Here is a 13,596-nt window from a genome sequence, read left to right on the forward strand (position 1 = left end):
GAGGGCTGCCCCCCCCATCCACTCAGGTGGGGTCGCCTCCCCTCAAGGAGACAGCGCCAGGCTTGAGGGAAAGGGGAGACCCCGGGCTGAAGCCGTCCTTTGGTTAATGCAGGAACAGGGGGGCTGCAGGGGAGCCCCAAGGAGCCCGCAGACTCCTGCCCTGCCGGCAGCTTTGCCCGGCGGCTGTCATCCCCGGGGCGCGGTGCCAGCCGGCGGCTCCGCCAAGTCCCTTGCCCCTCTCTGGTTATTTTGGCATCACGGTTGCATGGACCGAGGCCCAGTTGCCACCTCCAGAATATCACACAGTGTGAAACCCACTGTGGCATTGCCAAGGGGCCGATGGAGAAAGGGCAGGGGGGCTTTGGAAGGGGCGAGGAAGGAGGCAGTGTGGTTAGAGACACTGGCAGTGGGGAGGCAAGGTTATTCGGTAAGGTGTGTCTCTGTCTGGAGCCATGGGAAGAGGCAGGAGATGGGTGTCTCTGCAGTGCTTGCATGGTCACGCAAGCATCTTGTCCCAGCCCTGTTCGTTTTCCATACGTGGAAATCAAAGCCTCACCCCAAGCCATGGTTAAGGAGAGGAGCCTCAGGATCCCAAATCCTTTGACCTTTGCTGCTGTGTTTCACCATCTGATTGCATGCAAATCAAGGGGATCAGAAAGCCCCTGATATTTGCACATGACACTTGATTCCTACTTCAGCTCTACCCAAGGTGGCAAAACCATGGGTTGGATCTGCAGCCTGGGGGTTGTCAGGGGCTGGAAATATGCCTGCACAAAAACTTTCCTCCCTTTGCATCATTTCTATCTCTTCCTTCCTCATTTTCGGGCAGCCCCTCTTGTGGGTGGCAGGGAAGGAGTTGGGTGTGAAGCATCACATCACCTCCTTACGGGCCCATTTCGCCCTTGCCCAAGCCGCAAAGGGAAGCAGTTTAGAGCTGTGGGCTGCCCAGTGGTTAGGTTTGTTTTGGGCAGAGGATGGTATTTCCTCTGTGGGTGGCTCAGATCTGTTTCTCCCATGCAATGTGAAACATAAGCTATGGTTGGCGCTGGGGAAGGGTGAAGATGGAAGCATCTGATCCTAGGAGGCTGTCATTCTGTGCTGTAATCCCCTTAAAAGACTGCACAGCTCTATGACAACCTAGTAGAGTTAGAGTTTGGGAATCTTGGCTCTGGGTTTCTTGGGAGGAATTGTGGTATCTGTCATTTTATGACCAGAGAACCAAGAAGGTTTCTGCTTGGGTAGATGCTTCTGCCTGCAGCCAGTCCCCACATCTAATTTGAGGGCAGTGTGTGGCACCGCTGCACCAGGCGCATACACCATGACTCTCATAGCCATCCTCTGAACAGGGCTTGCATCTCCTCCCCAGCCCTGCCAGAAAAAGTGCAGGGGAAACAGTAGCTCCCCCTTATCAGCAGCCTGAGCCAGGAGATGGAGCCTCCCGAGTCCTTCTCCCTCTTTGATCACACCCATCTGGAGCTGGAGGGCCCTGGAGCTCTTCCAGCAGGAGGGAGTATGTGCCTCAGAGGGAAGGTATTTGCCAGTTGGGAAGTGAGGATGCTAAGCTGATTTGCATTTGCCCCCCGGGGCTGTAATAGTTGCCTTGCAACACTTACAGCGATGGGCTGAGCCCAGCGCGGTTGTGCTGGGGTGAAGCCCCACTGGCAGCGCTTTCTGGAATTCCCGAGGAATGGGGTGCGGCCGGGCGCTCGCTTATAACCTCGGCCCAGCTCTCTGTCGCGTCTTCCTAGCGCAAGGCTGCGGGGGGCTCTTCCCGAGGAGAAGAGGGGAGGCTGTGACAAGGACAAAGCAGTGGCAGCCGGGATGGATGACAAGTCTGGGGTGAGCTGAGCCAGGCGAGCCGTCCTTGCCTCCCTGTCACCATCAGCTGATGCGCAGCAGCAGGAGAGAATGACAGTGGCTCCTGCGCTGTTTCCAGCGCTGCTGCCGGTACCCAACCGGCCCCGGGGGTGGAATTGCCTCCAGCTCTTGCAGGGAAGGCGTGGGGGCAGCGTGGAGGAGCAGGGTGGGGCATCGGAGTCCCCCTTGAAATGGGAAAAGGGTGGGTAGGTCTGGCTGTATTTTAGGAATGTGGGCTAGATCAAACGTTGAGTTTGATGCTTTTAAGGGAGGAAAACATAAGCCACCGTCCCACGTGGAAGGGGCTCATGTGAGAAGGGTTGTGCCTGACGTGTGGTCCTCTGGCAGGCGGGTGTCAGGGTCCCCCTGTATCCGGGAGTGGTGCTGGAGGGGTGGTAGCCCTGTGCCAGGGGAGCAAGAGCCTTTGGGGTTCAGTGGGCTGGTGGCAGGTGCTGCTGGTCTTGCCCTTTGCCAGGGAATGTGGTGGAGTCTTCCCTCGGGGTCCTCATGTCAGCTTCAGAGGGAATGAAAAAATGCTGCTTGTTTGGGGTTTTTTTTCCTTGCCTGATCACTTGAGACCCTGCTGCCAAGATCCCCTATCGCGGTCAGCATGGAGGTGCCTGGAAAAGTCCTCCTCTCCCGAGCAGAGGAGCAGATAGCTGCTTGCTTCCCTGTCCTGGGCTGGTGGTGCTGCTACCCTGCTGTCCTTCCAACTGCAGTCACATGCGGGCGTGTAGTCACACCACCCAAAAAAAGCAGGACTGGAGGAGTCCTCACCTTGGGAGTGTCCTTGGCTGGTGTCTTTGAGCCCTGAGGGTCTGCTTTTCCTGCCAGTTGCACAACCCTTGCTCCCTCCTCCTCCTCTGTATCTGCTGTGCTACCGAAGGAGATGCACCTTCAGGCAAGACTCGGAAACCCTGGCCTGTGAATAGCCTGAAGCACAGCCCTACATATTCCCTGCACCACCTTGCAGCATCCCTGCTGCTCAGGAGCATCTTTCTTGGCAGAAAGATCCAGAGGCGGTTGGGTTAGGGAGAAGGCTGATTTTGGGACAGTGTGTGTATGGGGAGCAGGGATGGGAGAATGTCCTGTTTACAGGGCATTGCTGCACCTGCATTGGTTTTCAGCGGCCAAACAGTGCTGCTGACGTCTGGGGAGGAGGGCAGCAGAGCTGACGCACCCAGAGGCCCTGGCGTCATGGCCGCAGCGTGAAGTGGCCACTGGGTGGGCAGGGCCCCTGCCCAGGAGCTTTCCTGCCTTGGGCCAAATGTGCCCTGGCTCTCGCCCTACCAACGCTAGCAGCCGGGACAAGGGGAGGGGACATCCCTACCAGGGGACTAGCAAAGTGGGGGGTGCCCCTGTGATCTGGGGGGAGAGCCAGGCACTGGGGACAAGGGGAGGGAGAGAAGAACAAGTTTACTTTCTTCTAGGAATTCAGGGCCTCACAGGAATACAAGGCCTGGCCTTGGAGCACTTGAAAGCCAGCCAGGAGTCCATTGAGACAAAAGTCTTCTTTGATCTGCCGCGCAGCCAGAAAAGGAGATCGTTAACCTGTGTTAGACAAATAACTCCAGAGGAGTTGCTAAGCAGGAAAAGCACCAGCTGCATGGGGAAGTCTGCTGGGGACCCCACCTCCTGCAATGCTCTTCCACCTTCTGACCCCATGAGATCAGGTAGAGGTGACTTGTGGACCTCTGCTTCCCTATGTTCTGACCCTACCAAATGCCCTGATCTCAAAGCCTCCCAGGCACAGGGCTGGGATGGAGGGGCAGAGGTGTGGCTGTTCCCAATCACAGACTCCAAAGGGAGCAAGTCCAAGCCATGCAGCTCAGGTCTTTTGGGAGAGCCTTGGCTGTGGTTCCGCAGCACTGTAGGAACGTAAGGAGCTTCACAGGCTTGCGGTTGTCACTGGCAGAGCTGCCTCACAAACCTTGGAGAGGAGGACAGGATGATAAGCCATGTGGGCTGGTGATACACCACGGCCATGCTGATAGTATCTGTCACGAGAAAATATTGGCAACCTAAAACTGCTGCTACGAGTGGGGCTGGTTCCTCCAGGCAGTCCCCAGCAATCCGGCACCCGAGGGCCTGCATTTGCAGTCCCTGATTCTTATCTGTCCCGCCTGCGCTGTGAGCAAGGTGACACCTCCCAGCCCGCCTCCAAAGTCACCCAGTCTCGTAACACCTGCCCACGCTCTCCCCTAGCGAGTGCCGGTGTTTAAAATAAAGTCTCATTTCCTACACGATTAAGTGTCAGGAAGGACCGGGGCATCCGTGCAGAGCAGCAACAGCAGCAGCATTCACGCACAAATGCATTTGGCTTGACAGGTGCAAACGTTAAAAGCCTGCAATTTCCCTGCCCAGCACTGAGCTCTGCCTGCGAGTACTGGGAATTGCAAATGATCCTTTTTCCAGTAAGCGCCGTGTGTGGCGCAAGGCAGGGAAGTGCTGCAGAGCCTCTCCAGCGCTGGGCTGTTGGTCCCTCTTTTCCTCACACGGCAGGAGTTGTCAGAAGTCATCTTCATTTCGCAGCTATTCAGCGAGCCCTGAATTATCCAAGTCTCTCTCTCGCTGTGCGCTCATCACGGATGCTGCTTCCTTCTCCCTCAGAGACTGAGGAAGTAATGCCCGGGGATGTAAAATCTGCTTTTTGCTGCAGGCGCACAGCCAGATCAGTGGTGAGATGTGACAGTGACAGGGACGGAGCCAGGCAGAGAGGCGGTGGAGGTTTACGACGCTGGTGTTGTCTGCTCTGCAGCCACCCCAGGAGGTTTCTGCCCTGTGACTTGGGCTGCAGCAGCCTTTCAGCCACTGCGTCCTAATTTAAGGGACGATATCAGAGGGTGGGCTGGCAGGGCTGAGGAGGGAGCACCCCTATTGCCACCTTAGTCAAGGCAAAGAGCGGGTGGCCAAGGGACCAGCACATGTGGGAGTGTGCCAGGCTCAGCCAGCCATGTGGCTGCAGGTTTGAGCTAAAGCTCTCAAGGTTTAAAAGCCAACGTTTAACCACCTGCCTGGCAGTTTTCATTGACCCCAAGCGAAAGGGAAACGTTCAGCTCCGAACGCAGGCAGGGAGGGAGTAGCTGTGCGCTGGAAGGACCACACGCATGCCACTAACTGCCCCGAAAAACCCACACGAATATCCCTGCGCTTCACAAGCGCACGAGCCAAGTCCTCCTCTCAGTTACAGGGGCATGTGTAGGGCTGTGGCTCAGGCGGCATCCAGCACCCGGCTGAAAGAGCAGCTTTTCCGCATGAGTAGCCCTGAATGAAGAGAGCTAGGAGCTAAGCAAACACTTTGGCCAGCACTTTCCCCCGTCTCCTTTTCCTATCTTTCGGAAGTATCTTTTAATCAGTGCTTGCTTTCCCACACCGCTCCTTTGTAGTCTTGTTAAGTGCTGTCACTGGGGCCCATTCAAGCCTGGTGCCAGAGGAAAATTCCCAAGAGACTGATGGCGTTGCACCTGCCTGCACAAACCCTGACTTGGGGCCATCATCGTCTGATGTCTATAAATGCGGTTACTCCAAGTTTTTTGGCGCCAGTGTGCAGTGACATCCAAACTCCCATGTGTTTTCTCATCCGAATCGGCTCCTCACCCCGCCATCCCCAGCAGCCTTTCATGTCCTCCCTGCAGTGTCGGTGGCTTCACCGCAGACTCAGGCCGGAGCAGTCAGCTGCGAAGGTCAATCTTCCTCTCCATAAAAAAAAAAAAGAGTATGCAAGTGGTGTATATTATTGGGCCGCTGTGGTTTGGAAACACACGCGCGCACACACGCACACACACACGCTATCTCACGAAGCCCGTGAGGGAGTTTCATAACAGAGGGAAATATTGGGAAGGTTTTTATCTGATAGCGTAGGGGAAATCTGTTAAAACGCCCTCACTGCAGGCAGCGGGAACGAGAGGCCACCTGGAGAAGTCGTACGGCACCGGAGAAGGAAGTTCTGCTGGCTGCTTGCGTAGCGCTGGGGGCTCTGCTGTGTGGCCCAGGTGGTTTTCGGTTTTTTGAGTCTCTCGATTGCTTTGTGAGAGGCAGCATGAGGGGCTCTCTGGCTTTTGCTCAGGTTTCGGGTTCATGCCTTCATGAGGTCATGTCTTTGTGTTTCATTGGTTCTGCTGTACCTCCTCTGTGCTCCTTCAATTCCCCCAACTCCCACAGTGTGACGCAGCAGTTGCTGATCACCCTTCTAATGCTCATTTTTCCCCTTCTTTTCTTTTTATCACCTGGCAGGGGGACCCCATACCCGAAGACATTTATGAGATTTTGGGTGGCGGCTCAGTGCGCTCCATCAGCGACCTCCAGCGTGCCCTGCGGATAGACTCCGTAGGTAAATCTCCTCTTCACCAAACATGCTTCTCTTTTTTCTCAACTCTTTGGGAGGGATGGAGGGGATATTCTGTTTTCCAGCAGGCACACTATCAACAGAACCCACTATAACTATAGGAACCATTCGGGTGCCAAGACCTGGCTATTTACACACCCGGCTCTCCTGAAACATGTGGGAGTTAGGCAACTAGATGCCTTTTGAGACCTTCTCCTAACTGCCTGGTCTATAAAGGGACACTGGCTTCCAAAAATTATAGGAGATGGGCAAGGTGAGTGCAAGGAACTGAGGTAAGCGCTTTTCACCCTGGGAGAGGGACAAGACAGCCGGGCTTGAATTGGCCAAGGATCAGTTTAGGAGGTGGAGAAATGACAGGTGGAGAAATGGCAGGTGAAAATGGGGTGGTAGAGGAGGAAAGGGCTGAGTGGGTTCTCAGCTTTAGCAACCTCAAACGGCCACAGGCTCCCAGAGGTAGGAGCAGCAAAGCACGTGTCCACGGGTGAGGGAAGGGACAGAGGCTAAGCCAGGGTAGCGGCGCTTCCCCTCGTACCCGTAGATAAGAGCTCCAGGGGCTGCAGCGCCATGGGGTCACTTGGCCGGGGCTGAGCGCAGCGAGCACCGAAGCGTGGAAGGGTCGGCACGTGTGGGAATTGGAGCACGCGCCGCGGCGGCGGGGCTGGCCCAGGAATTTATTTATAAACGGTCTCTTCAGAGCAAATTCCTTTCTATTCTAACCCTGCTCCCGCCCGTCATCCCCCGGCCCCCCCAGCTCGCCTTCTCTCTCGTGTTTTGTCTGTTTGGAGCTTTGTAATCCTTGCCGAGACACTATCTACAGGGGAACAGAATTTCCTGCTTTTGTTTCCTATGCCAGTCCAACCACTGGCGCAGTCTCAAAAGCATTCCCGCTGCCTTTCAAAACGGCCCTGGAGGGGCAGGGGGGGGGAAAGCAAGGGGGAGGGCACCAGCTGCGTTCAGCTATTGTTTGCCTTAGAAAGAGGCGACGAGGCTCCCCACCACCGCCACGGCCGCTCCCTGCCCTCACCAGTCCCCTCCTTCTCGTCCACCAGCCACACAATGGGGCAACTTCCAAAATTAGCTGTGCTGGATTGTCCCAGGCTGGTCCCCTCCTGTCCCAACCCTCTTCAGTGCTGTAGAAGGACAACCTGGAGGAGGGAGGGCCCTGGTTTTCAATAGGAGATTTGTTTTGAGTCAACAGTTGGTGCTATTCCTCCCCCCCACCCTTATCCACTCAACCTCACCCCCACCCTTGCTTGATAAAATGCCAGGCGGCGCAGGATGGAGGGGTGGGGAAGGAGCGGCTGCGAAGATCCGTGCAGTCTGTCATGTCCCGGTGTCTAAGGAACAGACACATCTCTATCACAGTTACTAACTGTCCTCATGGTTAAGAAATAGAATTGGCTTCTCCTGTTAGCTGAGAAAGCCCAGAGTAGAGATGCAGAGAGAGAAAAGGCTGTTGAGGTTTGGGTCACTGGTTCCACTTCAGGTCCCAGTCAGGGCAACAGAAAACAGTACTGTGAAGCTGTCGCTTCGTTGCACCCTCTGGCTCTCATCTGCTCCCAGATAGTGACCAAAGGGCATCACCATTGGCTTGCCTCATATTAGCAAATGAGTATATTAGCAAAATAATCTCAAAGGGGCTGGAGCTATTCCCTGTGCTTGTCCATGTACCCTGTATGGGTCCCAGCTGCTGCCCTTCACTGACTGCGCAGGGATCCAGGATTAGCAGCTCCAGGAGGCAGATGAGCTGAGATGTTGCTCTCCTGACCTTACACAGTAATGTAGACCCAACAAGAGAGATGTGTATAGTGGGGGTCATCTCCCCATCCCAAATCCTTCAGCAGTTGCTTCAGAGCTGAGCAGAGAGCGATGTCTCTGCTCCCCCTTATCAGAGGGGGCTACGCTGGGACAGGACTGAGGAAGAGGGATGGGACATGATAGGTTTGGGAAGACTGCTCCACCGCACATCTGATAAACAGAGATCTTCCCCTGGCCTCAAATTCACTGTAAGAAAATTGCTCCCTTGCTGCTGACGCCCATTCAGCTTCCTTCGGCTGCTAAAGTGGGTCGGTGAAGGAAAGAGCTGCGGCTGGGTGGGAGCTATCTGTGAGCGCGGCCATTGTCCACAGCTCAGGAGGGGCTGCGTCTTGGAGTGCTCCGTGGGGACTGCGGGCATTTCTCCATTCAGCGCTTCCTATGGGAAAAAGCAGTGGGGTGGGAGGGAACTGCTCAGGGCTGGCCTGAATGCTATCTGCCTTCCTCTCCCATCGCTGGCCTTTAGATCCTGCAGCTTACCTTAGAGGAAAAGCCGTTTCAACTTTGTTTTTCTGTTCTTCTGTCATAAAACTGACTCTAATACAGGAAGATCGAAAGCAAGCACCCCACCTCCCACACATCATCCCCTTCACCTGCCCCCTCACACGCCGACTCTCCCAGTCCCAAGCCATCCAAGCATGGCACCTCAGTGTCATATCCCAGACTTTCTCCAGGTCCTGTCTGGTCTTTGATCCACCTTGCTGTATCCTGATCTCAGCCAAGTGATTTAAATTCCTCTGCTGCTCCTCTCTGACACCAGAAAGCCCTGCTGTAGGCCTTGCCATTCTTGAGCTGGAGTTTTCCTCTCCCAGACCTGCTGGGAGTGCAACTTATCCCAAATCTCTGCCCTTTGCCTGCTGAGCAGAGCACAAGTGCCTGCTGCCTGCTCCTGCCCCTACCTGGTGCTATTAGGTCTTGTCTTTCCCTTTGCAGAGGAGGATAGCTCAAACCTGGACCTGAATGCAACTCAGCCTGGCCAAAACTCTGTGGCCCTGTCTCGAGAGCGACGAAGCCTTGGTGAGTCAAGGGTGTTGCACTTTGTTGGGGCACTCTCCTGAGGGGCTGTGGGGTGGGTGCAGATGCATGTCTGAGATACCTGTGTAGGGTTAGAGGCTATAGTGCACATGGATGTAGTGCAGACAGACAAGAAGGAGGGTCTGGGCCTCACGTAGGAGCTCCAGGAGGGCAAGAGAGGAAGTCTGGAGCTCTGCAAGCTGCTCTGCTTTGCTGGTTTGCTCTAAAGAAGTGTCCTCTCCTGCCTAGGACTGCTGCTGCAGTAAGAAGCATCTTTTTACTGGGGGCTCCCCCACAGGGAGCAGCTCTGTCCAGGGAGGAAGCTGGAGGAGTGGGAGAAGGAGAAAAAGATATGTGCGTGAGAGCCATAGGGGGTCTTTCTCTTCCCATGGAGGTGGCTGCAGCAGATTGGTGACAGCTGCAGAGCCCGTTTCATCTCCCCTTCTTCTCTGGGCCCTCCGCAGATGCTTTGCCAGCCGCAGAACCAGCTGTCCTCGCCGAGTGCAAGACGCGGGTGGTGGTCTTTGAAATCTCCCGCAATATGGTGGACAGCACCAACGCCAACTTCGTGGTGTGGCCGCCCTGCGTGGAGGTGCAGCGCTGCTCCGGCTGTTGCAACAACCGCAATGTGCAGTGCCGCCCCACGCAGATCCGCGTCCGGCACGTCCAGGTAAGGGAGATGCCTCCCTCTCCTCCTTCCTCGCATAGCTCACCTCCACCCCTACCCCCAAAACCAAAACCACAGCAGGTCTCAGGTATGAGGCTCCCACAGGTGCCTGTTCCCTTGCGCCCCCATTGCAGCCACATCTTCTGTGTTAACCACAAAGCGCTGCAGCTTCTGGCAGGGTGATGTCCATCCATGCCAGCTGCTCAGAGGGCTGGTGCTGTCCAGCATCTGGGGACTGTCACAGGGCACCATCCCCAGCTGCACCTCCTGTTTCTGTGGCTGGAGGCAGCCTCGTCTGCTGTGTTTGAGCAGAAGAAACAGGACGCCTTCATTGCAGGAGCTGGTTTTGATGCAAAAAGGAGGGCTTGCAGTGTCAGTGTTCCATCCCCCTGCTGCTGCTGCAGTTTATTCTTCAGACCCACACTGGAGCACCTCCTCCTCTTCCTCAGCCCCGCAGTTACCTCCTGACCCGCTCCAGCAGCAAGCAGACACCTGAGGGCTAACCTCTTGCTCTGAGCCTGCCTTGCTCACAGCTACCAGCGATCTCCTCACAGCTTCCTCCCAGACAGCTTGTTTAAAAATAATACTCATCCCTTACTAATCCTCTGCCTGAGCCCTGAGAGACTCCCCCAGGCAGGCGGCAGAGGTTGGCTAGGAGAGGTTGTATTCACACAGCCCTTTTCATCAGGAAATTCCTTTCTCAGAAGAGCCAGGCCGAATGAGGGGAAAAATAGGGGGGAGCAGGAGTTGTTTTTGTGGAAAAAACAAGTGAGAGGTCAAAAGCCAGTCTGAAAAAGTGACCTGGAAATGGTTTCTTTGAGGACAGAGGTCTCTCTATTGTTTGGCTGGAAGTGTTTGTCTAGTGAGCAGCGTGTGGTCTGAAGCGTGTGGAGTGGGCTTTCAAGGAAAGATAAACAGCCTGGCTGCTGCAGCGCTGGCTGAGGGATGCTGCTGGGGGCAGTGGGTTTGGAGGAATTCAATCCCCGACGTGCGGCAGAACGAGTATTTATAGCTTGCGGAGCACTTCAGGCTCTGCGGTCGGGTTAGATAAGCAGAGTAGGGTCAGGCCCGGCCACTCCTGGGGTGGGAGGACCACCCCCCCCTAGGAAGCTGGTGACCTGTGGAGGGATGCGGAGCAGTGAGCCTTGCCTCTGAGTCAGCACTGGTGGAGAGTCCGAGGGAATTTCCAGAGTGCTGCCTCTCCTGTGCAATGCGGAGCTGAGGGCTTCAGCCCTGCCAGTTATTAAGGAGCTGAAGACAAATTCAGACAGGCCTCAGCAGAGCTGGGGAAGCTGTGCTTGCTTGCATCGGGCCTGGGTTTTGCTCCTTTCGCCCTTCATGCAAGATCCTGTGGGAATTAATTCTGGTTGCCCCCAGCCTTCACAGCTGTCAGAAACAGGCTGGCGTGTTCCTCACATCCCATGTTTCTCTGTGATAAACCAGTCCTCCTGCTTAAGCAGCAGCGATAGTTAGGAACAGGAGAAACAACCAATTCACATCCAAACTTGCCTGGTCTAGGTCTGCTCTGCCGGTGTGTGCAGAATTAGCTCCCGTACACACCACCCCTGAATTTGAACCGTGCTCCGTAAACTGCCTTCTGACCCTTTAGGAAGAAAGCCAGTGCTGAAGCATACCAACACTGATTATTTTTACAGAGGGAGAGCTGCAGCTGTATTCATCTTTTGCTTGCCTCTCTCTTCCAAATAGGTGAACAAGATTGAATTTGTCCAGAGGAAGCCAAAATTCAAAAAAGTCGTTGTGCCTTTGGAGGACCATGTGCAGTGTCGGTGTGAAGCAGTGTTCCGTCAGCCCCCCAGGACCAGCCGGCCAGGGCCACGTGAGCAAAGACGTAAGGATCTTGGCATTGGTAGAGTGGGGGGAGGCATGAGAAGAGACTGGGGAGGGAGGGAAGAGCCCTCCGCTGGTTTCAATCTGCTGAGCTCCCAAATCCCATGGGCTCTTGCTGGTTTATGCCAGCCAAGGGACCTTTCCCAGGATGTCTGCCTGCCATCAAGGGGCTGACACTGAGAGAAAGGAAGGAGGGGAAGGTGAGGAGTGAGAGGAAGAGCATCATGGGGAAAAGGAGAGAGCAGACCATGGAGAACAGAAGAAGGAGGCCTTGTGACCCTCATGTTGTAGAGCTCTTTGTTGACAGCGTGTGGGGAAAGGTATTTCAACACGGCGCAGCTGCCCTCGCTGTACAGACACTCTCCCCTCTGTTTTTGACAGGCTTGTCGCCGTCATTCACCACAGCCGCTGTCTCAGGGGGTACGCCGCCCGCCGGCGCAGAAGAGGAAACATAGGAAGTACAAGCATGTCAACGATAAGAAAGTGCTGAAAGAAATCCTCGTAGCATAGAAGTGCTGGAAGGGGAGAGCGAGCACAAGGCAGGTAAGAGCAAGGAGAGATGTTTTTCAACTTTTCCAGCTAGGAGAGATATTCTCTCGGGCCACAGTTCTGCCCAAGCATTTTGGACCTGTCCCACTGTACCAACCACTCATTCAGTGTGGGGCTACTGAGATGCCTGGATATGATAAAACACAAGTTGAGGGAGGGAGAAGGACTAGGCTGGAACCCAACCTGTGCATCCTCTTTATGGCTTTTTGGCTCTTGGCAGAGGTAGAAGGATGATGCCGCAACCCTGCTTGCTCTCGAGCCCTGTCCTCTCCTTTCTCTACCTCCTTTATAGGCAGAGCGTGAGCCTGACTTCTCTTTACACCCAAATCCCCTCAGGCTCTGTAATTCATCTCTTCTGCGGAGCAATTCCTGTTCTTTCTTTATTGATACTCTGTTGAAAGCAGAGAATTAATGTTGCTCTGGGGATCTCTTCTCCTTTTATTTCATTAGTCGAGTTGGCAGAAAGGCTGAAAAGCGGCAACGCTTTTGGTTCTCCTCTCTCCAAGCGTGAAGCCTGTGTGCATAAGAAAGGTCATACCAGGGGAAAGGAGAACTGGAATCTGGCGAGAGGTCTGGACTGTGTCAGCCCAGGGTCTGATTCTTCTCCCCCTGACTTGTGTAAACAGGAATAATTCCCTTGCCATGAGAAGAATTTCACTGGTACAAGGGAAAGGAGAATAAGCCCTGGTTCCCTGTCGAGAGAGGGAAAGGTGCAGAAAAGAAAGAGTAGCCAGGGTGTGGACCTGGGGGTGCTGAATTTGTAGACAGGCAGCACAGGCCAACAGGGAAAGCCTTGCCCCCTGACTCAGCAGTTCCAGCTCTGCCGTGGCCCGCTTCACATTCACTCCCCCTCACTCCACATACACTTCCCCTTGCCTCAGGAGAGGGAGACGATGGGTTTCTATTTCCTGGTGTTTTGGGAGATGGGGACATGGGGCACCAGGCAGTGTCTTGGGATTAGCATTCTCATGCTTAGCATGACGAGGGCTCTGATCATCCCAGGATCCTCCTGGCCAGCCCAAATTTCCCAGGGTAGAAATCATGCAAATCTCTGCTCTGGCTCAAGCTGTCCAGGGGAAAAAACAGAGGTCAAAAGCCCTCCAAGGCTTCTCATCTGGCACTTCAACACAGGCATTTCCAGAGGAGAAAACGGGAGAGGAGGGGAGTTGCAGAGGGAGAGGGTTCCATATTGTAATGCCCTGTCTGTTTTTGTTTCGCTTCTAGGTTTATTTAATATATTTGCTGTATTGCCCCCATGGGGTCCTTGGAGTGATAACTTTTCCTCTTTGTCCGTCTGCCTCAACGTCTGATTCAGACGGCAACTGGTGCTTCCTTTTCCATCAGCGGACCTGCTCCCACCAAAGCCTCTCCTTTCTTTCATTTATTAGCGTAATTTTAAAGTTTTACACACACACAAAAAGGACAAACATAGCACATATATATATATATATACACACACACACACATATATATATATATATATAAGAAAAGAAAAAAGTAC

The 13,596-nt window shown here is 54.6% G+C and overlaps 1 protein-coding gene across 1 annotated transcript; it reads left to right on the forward strand.

Annotated features, from left to right (window-relative positions):
- Positions 1-6,018: 6,018 nt before the first annotated feature.
- Positions 6,019-13,503, forward strand: PDGFB (platelet-derived growth factor beta polypeptide; the record flags this gene model as incomplete). The annotated part of the gene is given in 7 exon segments (XM_010191172.1): positions 6,019-6,187; positions 8,951-9,034; positions 9,496-9,701; positions 11,406-11,547; positions 11,928-11,961; positions 11,963-12,089; positions 13,320-13,503. Coding segments are annotated over 6 exon segments (729 nt in total), but the record flags the coding sequence as incomplete, so codon positions are not given.
- Between the last annotated feature and the right edge of the window lie 93 nt (positions 13,504-13,596).

Source organism: Mesitornis unicolor, unplaced genomic scaffold (genome assembly GCF_000695765.1).
Source record: "Mesitornis unicolor isolate BGI_N332 unplaced genomic scaffold, ASM69576v1 scaffold31810, whole genome shotgun sequence".
Taxonomy (NCBI): Eukaryota; Metazoa; Chordata; class Aves; order Mesitornithiformes; family Mesitornithidae; genus Mesitornis; species Mesitornis unicolor.